An 11916-nucleotide genomic window follows, 5' to 3' on the forward strand; every position below is an offset into this window, starting at 1 on the left:
TCGTAGGAATTCATCAAATATTTGTTTACACATCTGTTTATGATTTCTAAAATTCTATCTATACTATAGACAAGGAAATTTTCACCATTTTTCTTACTAAGCATTTTAGGTTTAAGTCCTTTCAAAAGCTCCTAAGGAAACTACAGTTGGAAAGTATAAAATACAACCCTCTTGGGGTGTCTCAGTGCCTCAGTTGGTTCAAGCATCTCTGAACTCTGGGTTTCGGCTGAGGTTGTAATCTCATAGATTGTGAGACTGAGCCCTGAATTGGGCTCCCTACTCAGGAGGGAGTCTGCTTGAAGATTCTCTCCCTCTGCCACTCCCCCGCCTCACACTCTCTTTCTCTCTCTCAAATAAATAAATAAATAAATAAATCTTAAAAAAAAAAAACCAACACTCTTAAAACCGCATTTCACGTATGCCACTCAAAGTCAAACAGATCTAAAAAATAATAATAAAGTCAAACAGATCTGCTGTCAAATCTCACTAAGATTCAAGATTAACTCATTTAATAAAAACAGCTAACATTATTAAGCACCCACTATGGGCACTATGCTAAGCAATTTACATACAATATGATATGCAATCTTTAATTCTGAGATAGGTACGGTTATCTTCCATTTTAAACTTGAAGCAAGGAAAATAAACGACAAGAGTCACCCAGCTAGTAATTGGCAGAGCCCGTGCCCTTTTCTACACCGTCTTCCATAAAATAAGCTTCTTATGCTTTCACTTAAACATTTACTAAGCACCTATGTGCTAAGCAATATATTCAGTATTGATAATACACAGTCCTTGCCCTTGAAGAGAACAGTTTAGTATAAATAAATAACATAAAAATATTTAGAGAAATTTGAAAAGCAATGAGACTGCTCATGGGAGCATATAGGAGACAATATCTTCTGTTGCTGCTGCTACTGCTGATAGCAGCTAACATGTATTGAGCACTTACCAGGCACCCATCACTGCAGTTTGTGGAGTTTACTTAATCCTTACAACTAACCTGTAAACTAGGTTCTATTATCCCTTTACTTCAAATAGGGAAACTGAGGAAAAACGAGATTAAGTGACTGGTCCAAGGTCAGGCTGCTACTAAAAGAGGCAGAATTTGAATCCAGGTATGTCTGATTTCAAGGCCATGTTCTAAAACCATTATTCTATATAGCCTCTTAGTAGTAAAGGAGAAAAAACTTTTCAGACGTCCTTTTGGCTAAATGGTAAAAGATAAATAGGGGCTGGTCAAGTTGGGGCACAAGATTCTACATAAAAATAATGCAAAGAACCCATTCACAGACAGAAAATTTCATGGCATTCTGCGGAACTACAAGTAGTAGTAAACTAAGTCTGGGAACAAGGGTATGAAAGGAGGAGACAGTAACACAGGGGTTAGAGGTTTAGCATGAAGATAACTATACATCAACAAAATTAAAATTTATCCTATGGGCAGAAAGTGCTCACGAAGGATTTCAAGCACAAAAATAATCCTTTACATTATCCACAGATCATGATGGCACCATGGACATTAGATTAAATAGCCCTAGCAAGAGGCTACTGCAATAGTATAAGCAAAATGTCAGACAGGAAGATGCTGTAGAAGGTTCTGTACAAACCTAAAGTCCACAGAACTGAGTCTGGTAGAACTGGATGTGAAGTGAAAGAGATAGGAAAGAGTCTGGCCTGACTCCCAGGCTTGTCATTTGAGCCAGTGACTAAATGGGTAAGTGGTGCGATTAACAGGGATGGGAAATACACTTAGAAAATCCTTTCTATCTCCCCTCTGCTTATTAGTGCTTCTTCTTTTTTTTTTTTAAAGATTTTATTTATTTATTCGACAGAGATAGAGACAGCCAGCGAGAGAGGGAACACAAGCAGGGGGAGTGGGAGAGGAAGAAGCAGGCTCATAGTGGAAGAGCCTGATGTGGGGCTCGATCCCAGATCACCGGGATCACGCCCTGAGCCGAAGGCAGACGCTTAACCGCTGTGCCACCCAGGCGCCCCTTATTAGTGCTTTTTAATATTTACTTTATCCCTCTACCAACTTTAAAAAAAAAATTTTTTTTAAGATTTTTTTATATTCATTTGAGAGAGACACACAGAAAGAGCACACAAACAGGGGGAGAAAAAGAGGGGGAAAGAGAAGCAGGCTCCCCACTGAGCCAGCCAGGGAGCCTGATGTGGGGACTCAATCCCAAGACATGGAGATGATGACCTGAGCCGAAGGCAGAGGCCTAGCCATCTGAGCCACCCAGGCCCCCCATCCCTCTACCAACTTTTTCCACTTTTTTCAAATCTCTTCAATAAAATAAAAACAAGTCTGTCTTAGTTTCATAAAAGCTGCTTATATGATGTTTGAATCATCTGTAATTCTGAGTTACATTTACAAGCTAATTAACTTTTGGGTTTTTTAAAAACATATAGCCATCAAAATAATCTTGCTGTTCCCTTAATGGAATCACTGTCAACTGCCCTAGGAGTTTTCAGCTATCCCTCTTCTCCTCTTCCTCCTTTTACCTCTTTCAAATCTTCAACATTCTAATTTTACCCACCCTGTCTACTCCTTAGTCAATTATACCTTTTTTCCATCCTTACTTCTGCATGTTTTTCCAAACCCCGTGTAGCTGAAACTTCTTTTTCTGCTAAACAAGTTACCTTCACTTCACATCAGGTATAATATACTTTAAAAAACATTTTCTTTTTAGCTTTTCCTAAGGCACTACCGAATCCTTAAATACAATGGTAGCGTTTCCCCAGCCTAGCTGTTTTGAGGCAATTCTTAATTGTACTCTCCCCCCCCCCACTTTATTATATTTTGAAAACCTGTAATCCTATTAAGAGAGTAAAAGAAGAGGGGTGCCTGGCTGGCTCAGTCAGTGGAACATGTGACTCTTGATCTCAGGGTTCTGAGTTCAGGCCCCATGTTGGGTGTAGAAATTACTTAAAAATAAAATCTTACGAGCACCTGGGTGGCTCAGTCAGTTAAATGTCTGCCTTTGACTCAGGTCATGATCCTGGGGTCTTGGGATCGAGCCCCACATCGGGCTCCCTGTCCAGTGGGGAGCCTGCTTCTCCCTCTCCCTCTGCCTCTCTCCCAGCTTGTGCTCTCTCTCTCTGTCAAATGAATAGACAAAATCTTTAAAAAAATAAAATAAGGAGCCTGGGTGGTTCAGTCAGTTAAGCGCCTGCCTTCGGCTCGGGTCATGATCCCAGGGTCCTGGGGCTGAGGCCCACATTGGGCTCCCTGTCCAGCAGGGAGCCTGCTTCTTCCACTGCCCCCCCACCCCGGCCCCGCTCATGCTCTCTCTCAAATTAAAAAAATCTTTAAAATAAATAAATAAATAAAATCTTAAAAAAGATAAAAGAATAGTAACATGAATACCTATTTGCTCCTTACCTATATTCAAAATGGTGAACATTCTGCTACTTTTGCTTTCTCTCTCTCAACAAATAGATAATTTTTTTCTTGAACCATCTGAAAGCAAATTGCTGACATCATGACATTTCAACCTAAATACTTCATCAGGTATTGTCTAAGAATACAAACACTCACGGGGCGCCTGGGTGGCACAGCGGTTAAGCGTCTGCCTTCGGCTCAGGGCGTGATCCCGGCGTTCTGGGATCGAGCCCCACATCAGGCTTCTCCGCTATGAGCCTGCTTCTTCCTCTCCCACTCCCCCTGCTTGTGTTCCCTCTCTCTCTGGCTGTCTCTATGTCTGTCGAATAAATAAATAAAATCTTAAAAAAAAAAAAAAAGAATACAAACACTCTCCTTTACAAGCACAATACCATATCATCAGACCGAAGACACCAACACTGATATAACATTATCCTATATATACTCCATATTCAAATTTCCCCAGCTGTCTCCAAAAATGGCCTCTACAACTTTTTATTTTCCCAGTCCAGGCTTGGCACTGTACTTGACTGTCATTTCTCTTTCACTTTCTTTCCTCTTGAGTAGTCCCTCAGCCTTTTATATTTTTCATCACCTTGACATTTTTGAAGAGTTCAGACAAGTTGTCTTATATAAAGCCCCACAAATTGGATTTGGCTGACTGTGGCTAAGCATTTTTAGCAAGGATTATATAGGTAATTCTTGAATGAATTCTTAAATTATCTCCCAGTGTTTATTTCATTTGTTTTACTTCCATCTCTTGGGCTGTCTAGACCGCACAAAACATCATGAATTGTTTGCATTCAATAAATCTAATAATGATCATGGGAAATACACATTGCCTTGGCCAGTTTATACAGCATATTTTTCTGTCACTCAATCTAGAGATTATAGTTACCAAGTTGTACCCTCTTCTAATAATAAACAAAGACTCAAGAAACTAACAGATTTCTTGATAAAAATCTAGTTTGCACCAAATAAAATTGAATAGACAAAACTAAAAGTACTCTCTGCACCTAATTATGTAGATTATAAAGATAACTAAGTCAGATATCGCCAAGGATGAGTTGAAACTTTTAACATTTCAGTTTTGTAATTTAAAATGCAGCTAAAATTTAACAAGAAAACTTAAAACAGAGTGTATATTCTGTTAATGATTGTACCAAAGGATGATAATGATTACCAGACACCCCTTTATTTCTACTGGTCCTTTAGCAATTAAGTAGCAGCAAAGCCCCAAAATGACTGCAAATGACAAGAATTAGCTGAATAATTCTATCTCTCATAGATAGGTCTAAAAGCTAGCTTTTCCCCAAAATGTTTCTTTCTTTTTTTTTTTAAGATTTTATTTAATTATTTGACAGAGACAACAGGCGAGAGAGGGAACACAAGCAGAGAGAGCGGGAGAGGAAGAAGCAGGCTCCCAGTAGAGCAGGGAGCCCGATGTGGGGCTCAATCCCAGGTGCCTGGGATCAGGCCCTGAGCCGAAGGCAGATGCTTAATGACTGAGCCACCCAGGCGCCCCTCAAAATGTTTTTTTAATGGAAAGATATTTTATTACCAAATACCACTTAAGGTATTTTAATCAATTCTTTACATCACCTTAAGTACTGAATCCTTAGCATTTTTCTCTCAAATGATCCAAAAACATTTTTTTCCTTTTACTAAAACATGGTAATATGCTGTTTTATGGAAGAAAGCTTTATTACCAAATGTCTACTATAAATAAAGCTTTAATCACAACCATTAACATACAGGTAAAAAAGACACCTTATTTCTGCTCAAAAAATAACTAAGTATTTACATTAAGATATTCTTTCCAAGGTTTGAGACTTTCACTCAGAGGGATGACTTTCAAATAGCATAGATTTCCAATGTTTAAATAGTTTGGCAGCTTGGTAATTATAACGGTAAACTAAGCATAACTTAAATAGTGTTGACAAACACACTGGGGTAACTGGGTGGCTCCGTTGGTTAGGTGTGAACACTTAGAAATACATGAAAAGTATGTAAGAGCACTTGTTTCTGGAGAGAAGGAATATGACACCTTAGTTTTTTTCCCTTTCTGCCTTTCAAATTTTATAATTAGCAAGATTAAGCTTGTATTTAAAAGAAAAAAATTGAGGCGCCTGACTGGTTCAATTGGGAGAACATGTGACTATTGATCTCGGAGTTGTGAGTTCAAGCCCCACGTTGTATGTAGAGATTACTTAAAAATAAAATCTTTGAAAATAATAAAAAGAAAAAAAAATTTTTAAAAAACCAACAAAAAACCTTGGTAAACCCATTCTCATAATACAAAAAAAGTCAAGGGAGGACAAGAGCTGTGGAAATAGGGGCGTCTGGGTGGCTCAGTCATTAAGCGTCTGCCTTCGGCTCAGGGCCTGATCCCAGGCACCTGGGACTGAGCCCCACATCGGGCTCCCTGCTGCACTGGGAGCCTGCTTCTTCCTCTCCCGCTCTCCCTGCTTGTGGTCCCTCTCTTGCTGGCTGTCTCTCTCTCCGTCAAATAAATAAATAAATAAAATCTTTTAAAAAAAAGAGCTATGGAAATAAATGAGACTTAGGTACCAGAGACTGAAACAGGGTACAGGGTAATCTTGTGAAAATAGCAATTTTTGTCCATACTATTCTTCAAATCTTTTAAGAAAGCCATAGCTATACTATTCTGATTGGCAGGATATTTGTGTGCCACAAATGACACAGTACATCCTGTGAATATACAATACACTTGAATTCCAAATGAATAGGAGAAATGTATCAGCATCTTACTGAAAAGAAGTCTGACTTTTCTGTGAAATGCCATTTGGGCCACCAACAATGGATTCTCCGGGCACCTGGGTGGCTCAGTCGTTAAGCGTCTGCCTTTGGCTCAGGGCCTGATCCCAGAGTCCAGGGATCGAGCCCCACACCGGGGTCCCTGCTCCGCTGGGAGCCTGCTTCTTCCTCTCCCACTCCCCCTGCTTGTGTTCCCTCTCTGTCGCTGGCTGTCTCTCTCTCTGTCAAATAAATAAATAAAATCTTTAAAAACAACAACAACAACAAAAACAATGGATTCTCTACATCTGTCATGTAATTCCTAGTGAAATTTCCTTGTTGCTTCTGAAAAGATTCAGCCCAGGGGAATAAAACATTTTTTAAAAAAAATTACTGTCAAAGAAAAAAAAATTCTCTCAAACAGGAAAAAAACTTGGAAACCAGAAAAAAGAAATCAAGCTGAAAGATTTTCACAATTCAGTCATTTGAGTTTCTGGTTTTTTTCTGCTCTAGATACCAGCAGTGATGCCACAGTGCATATTGACTATTCGAGAGGCACACAGAACTGTTACTTTAAAAACAAAAAAGAAACAAATGAGTACTTGTTGGCATACAACTGCAGATAGCTCTTCATAAACAATGAATGAATGAAATCATAACAATTTTTATATTTTCAAACATAAAATAAACACCTTCAACTGCTAGGGAAGAAACCAGCTGCTAAGAAAGTACTAGACAGAACTGTACTGAGTCTCTTAATGTTGTTACACGTGGGATTCCACCCAGATATCCTCTAAATCATAGAAGGGGATGGGATGCCTGCCTGGCTCAGTCAGTAGAGCATGCAACACTTGATGGGAGGGGGTTGTTTGAAACCCATATTGAGAGCAGAAATTACTTAAAAATAAAAAAATAAATTGCAGAACAAGTATTTTCCTGACCAGAACAGTTTTCCAACTTATAATTTCATATACGTTCTAATTCTGGTATTTTTCAAATGTTAATGATTTCTCAAAAAAATGTTAATGAGGGGCACCTGGGTGGTTCAGTCTGTTAACTGACCCATTGTTGATTTCAGCTCAGGTCATGATCTCAGGGAGAAGGGGCACTGTGCTCAGCGCGGAGTCTCTTTGGGATTCTCTCTTTCCTCTCCCTCTGCTCCTCCCCCCACTCATGCTCCCTCTAAATAAATAAATAAATCTTTAAAAAAATGTTAATGATTTCTCCTCTAACCACTTATGAGGAAACTGATCCATTATCAAACTGCTATCATGTTTCATACTACAGCCTGTCTTAAGCTTTTCATATCAGCTATATCATTTGCATGGCTCAGATGCTTGACAAAGAAGTTTTTTTTTTTTTTAAGATTTTATTTATTTATTTATTTATTTGACAGAGAGAGAGAGAGAGAGAGACAGCCAGAGAGAGAGGGAACACAAGCAGGGGGAGTGGGAGAGGAAGAAGCAGGCTCATAGCAGAGGAGCCCGATGTGGGCTCGATCTCAGGACTCTGGGATCATGCCCTGAGCCGAAGGCAGATGCTTAACGACTGAACCACTCAGGCGCCCCGACAAAGAAGGTATGATTAACCCTATTTGGCCCATGAGATTACTGAGGGGGGGAAAAAAAGAGAGAGGGTTTAAGTAAAAACAACAACAACAACAAAAACCAAGGTTAAAAAAAAAAGGGCAAGGTCACAAGTTAGCTCCAGATACAATAAAATCTAGATTTTCCAACCACCAGTCTAGTCCTTCATTTTAGGAAAATTGCTGTTTAAAGGACACTTCAAATACTAGTCACTCCCTCCCACTCTTCTCCAAGATTTGTTCAAACAAAACAATTAAGTAGACTTTAAAGCTAACAGGAAATGACAGAACCAAAAATAACTGGGGTGTGGTCTCACCTCTGAAAAAGACTTCCCCACTGTGAATAAATGCAGACAATTCTGGCCAGACAAGATAACATCAGATCAGGATTTAGTACTCAATACAATGGACCTGAGCTACAGGTAACAGTGACACCTTACTTTCTTAGAACAAACCTCAACGATTTCAAACTCTGGAAAACCCAGAAGAAAAGCAACCTTAAGTCACGCAGAAGCCAAAACTGCTGTGGTCAAGTTCTTACACTACAGTTTTTTATTTAAGATATATCCACACATTCTAAGTAAGGGCTTGAAATCATTACATTTCATTTATTTAAGAGTAATCTTATAAGTATACAACATGCAGTAATTTATAATTTGGCCAAAAAACAAATTACAAAGACTCTGAGAGTGTTTACTTAACTGTGAGCATGCCTAGCAGTAAGACAGCACCTGCCTTTTAACCAAGCTTCATTTTACTTTACTTCTATATTTAAGGGTCTGAAAGGGTTATTTTAAAATTTCCTTTAGATCTTATGGCACCTTATGGTGGAAATTACATGCTACCATAGTGATCAGAATTTGAGATTCCTAAAGGTCTGAGGACTGCCACTAAGCTTCCCTGATACTCTGTTTATCCTAACTTGACACACAATTCTGGTTTATCTGGTTTCCCTGCCTACTTCAGCTCAGAAAGAGCAGATTAGAAGGGCATATTTCAACAGATAAAGAACAGTACTGGAGGAGATAAAAAACAGTCAAAAGCATTAAATAGTATAGCAGTAAGGGGTCATTTTGGCACAGGAGGAAACTGCCAACACCCTTAAACAGCAGAATGCACCAGCCATGTTAACAGTACAGGACAGAAATTAATGTACACAACTGACCTTGATTTCTCAAAAAAGGTTATGTTTAGTATATTCTTTATCTTAAGAGAAGGTTTATATTCTTTATGGGTTATATACTATAAAAACTGACATTAAAATGGTTGAAATTATTTAACAGTTAAAGGGCTAAATGTCAGTTATATGAACAATTCACTTAGATCCTTAATAATATCAGACGATCTCTGAGTAGATAAATCTCAAAAACCCCATTACATTTACTGAACTTATATAGTGTAGGTAACCAGTGTTTTATGATCATCACTTATGATCTTGACTTTTTAGAGGAGAAAAAACTAAGTTACACACTAAAATTAGTAGTGTAGAAAATCAACATTTATGATGATTCATGTTTTAGGGAGAAAAAATCTTAAAACACTAAAATCTCCCCCTTCACTGAACATTCAATAGACTTTTCCCCTTAAAAAAAAAAAGTATTCTGTCACTAATCTTAGTTTCCTTTCTCCTTCTAATTACCAAAATGAAAAAAATATAAGTATTTTAATAGTTTTGCCCATGTACAGCTAACCCCTTTATCCAGAAGCCACTAACACAGCTCGCTTAGGTGTATATTCCCTTCTTATAAAATAGTGCTTTCAAACCTATAGTTAAAACGCAAGAGCAAAGAGTTGTACCTAAGTGTTACCGCTGAACAAAAGAAGTACATAAATTAATGGTTATGTTTAAACCAGTATAAGTAGTTTAAGAGCAGAAACAACTACAACGTAAAACCCTACAGTAAGGAACATTTTAGTTTTGGTTAGACATCTGAATCACAGAACATCCTTCTTCAAGTCTCTACAGCCAAAAAATAAAATAAAGCACCAACATCATGTCAAGAGATCTGTAAATCCCTTTCACACATCACAAAATGGATTTATTTGTATTTTAATAACAGCAGTGACGTGACGATCTCTAGAAAGTGGGCCAAAAGGTACATGGTAAACGTCCTTAAAAAGGGGGGGGGAGTGGGGGAGGGGCGAGATAAGCAGATCCTAAAGAAGGGGAGCGGCAGAAAGATCTGACTTGGAAGAATCTACTAAAGTCCCTGACTACATCACCCTAGATGGCTTCACCAAATAAAAGACGAGAAAAGAAGAATCGCTTCTTTAAAAAAAAAAAAAAAAAGATGGGGATCATGGCCCTTTGGGGCGGAGAGGAAAAAATCCCCACCCGACCTGCAAGTCCCACACTACGGGAGATAAATTAGCAATCTCCAGCTAGCTACGGATCAAGGTGCAACAGAAAACGCCCAGGGACTGCCCCGCGAGGCTCCCCCTCCGTCTCTCACACCCCCCCAGGTCCTCCTCCCGGACCGACGCAGCCAGGGTCCCCCGCCGCACTCCCGCCCCCTCCTCCCCGCCCCCCCCCCGGCCTCCCCGCCCTCCGTCCGGCCGCCGCCGCACGGCCGAGGGCCGTTTCCCGCGGGTGGACGAGGAGGGCCCGGCCCGCCCGGCACCTTTGATGACGCGTTCGGTGGTGGAGAGGTGGAGGTTCCTCCCGGACATGGTCCCCTCGGCCTCCTCCCGGCTCCAGGCGACCGCCAGACGTGCGCCTCCGCCTTCGTGTCCAGCAGTGTCAGCTCCCCGGGGCCACTCAGCCCGCCGTGCTCCGGCCCCGGCTCCTCCGGGAGGCCCAGGTACCAGAAGGAGGCGGCCGCGGCAGCCCGGCCTCGAACCTCGCTGACAGGATGCGGGCCCACCGGCCGCTCCCTCCTGAGGAGCCGAGTCGGGAGCGCGGGTGGCTAAGGGAGGCAACCGGGGCCGCCGCGGCTGCTCGCGGCCCGGTCCCGCGTGCGCGCGCGCGCGCTCCCACAGACCGCTCTCCCAACTTCCCGGCGGCCCGCGCGCGCGCCGCCGCCGCCGCCGCGCCAAGGCCCAACGCGCGGCCCCGCTGCCCAGGCCGGCGCGGCCACCTGACCTCGCGCCCCCCTCCCCCCGGCAGTCGCCCGCCGCGTCTTTCTCTTTCCTCGCGAGGGCCTGGGCCCGCGCGGCCCCGCTCCGCGCGCTTCCTCTCTCCCTTCCTGCTTCCGACGGTCAGTTTTCCCTTCTCCTCAGCCTGCGCTCCCTGCAGCGGACTCCCCCTGGGCTGCCTGCCGCTGCCCCGGCCCGCAGCACCTACCACCAGCTCCTAGGTCCGGCACGGAAAGCGCCGGCGAAGCAGCGGCCATCTTGTGACCGGGCCGCCGCGACCCGGCAGCAGCTCCCGGGACCGCGAACCTCCTGTCACCCTCACCCTGGGGCCACCTTGCCGGGAGCCCTTGTCTTCCCAGACCCTCCTCACGGCAGCCCTCCCTCCTTTTCTTCTGGTCTTCCGCCCACTCTGTCTCTAGGGAGTCCCTGTCAATCTGACCATGCTCCTTTCCACAGTTACCCTCCCGCTACCATTCACCAAACCCATCGAAGCCCTCAATTTAGTGTTCACATTTGTTGAGTGCAGTTGGTATAGGGAGAAGTACGTTCGTGGCCATGCTAGCTCCAGTCCAGTAGTTGGCGGGCCTCGGATTCCGGGTGGCCTGAGACTTGGCCCCGTGGCCTCCTCACTTCCTCTCCACGTCCAAGAGAAGGGAGAGCAGCCGCTCCAGGGAGCCACTCGGCCAGACCTCCAATGTGCAGGGAACTGACCTTCTTATAAGCCCTGAGTGTCACCTACTCTGCTAGAAGCAACCCCCTCGTCTTCCCCTTTGTTGCAGTGACACAGTACCTGCTTGCCCTGCTCATGCTTACTGTGGAACACAATGGGCAAGTCTCTAGAGAGTCTTAACAATCTAGCTCATCTCTGGGTTAAAAACTGACCTTTTCCCTTAAATTGTAAGCTTAGAATAGAAGCTGTCTTACTGTGACTGTCTTCCCTCACCGAGTATAGCACCTGGCAAAGTCAAAAGTATTTTGAGTTTAGCAATGATAATGTAATATTGAAACTGAGATCCAAAGAAACAGGCAATCCAGTCTTAAGAGTCACTGTGGTGGCCAATAAGTCATATGTGGTTACACACATTTAAATTAAATAGCATTAAAAATT

At 42.4% G+C, this 11916-nt stretch overlaps 1 protein-coding gene across 4 annotated transcripts in view; it reads right to left on the reverse strand.

Annotated features, from left to right (window-relative positions):
• The window catches only part of PPP3CC (protein phosphatase 3 catalytic subunit gamma), a 101079-nt gene extending 90591 nt beyond the window's left edge, over window positions 1-10488 (reverse strand). For all 4 annotated transcript variants that reach the window (XM_045774141.2, XM_045774139.2, XM_045774140.2 and 1 more), the window contains exon 1: window positions 10355-10488. In XM_045774141.2, coding sequence (XP_045630097.1) covers window positions 10355-10403 — 49 coding nt within the window. In that variant the 5' untranslated portion in view covers window positions 10404-10488. The remainder of the gene's footprint in view (window positions 1-10354) is intronic.
• Window positions 10489-11916: the final 1428 nt, after the last annotated feature.

This window comes from Ursus americanus, chromosome 13 (genome assembly GCF_024610735.1).
Source record: "Ursus americanus isolate L20-20 chromosome 13, mUrsAme1.1.p, whole genome shotgun sequence".
In the NCBI taxonomy this organism is placed as follows: Eukaryota; Metazoa; Chordata; class Mammalia; order Carnivora; family Ursidae; genus Ursus; species Ursus americanus.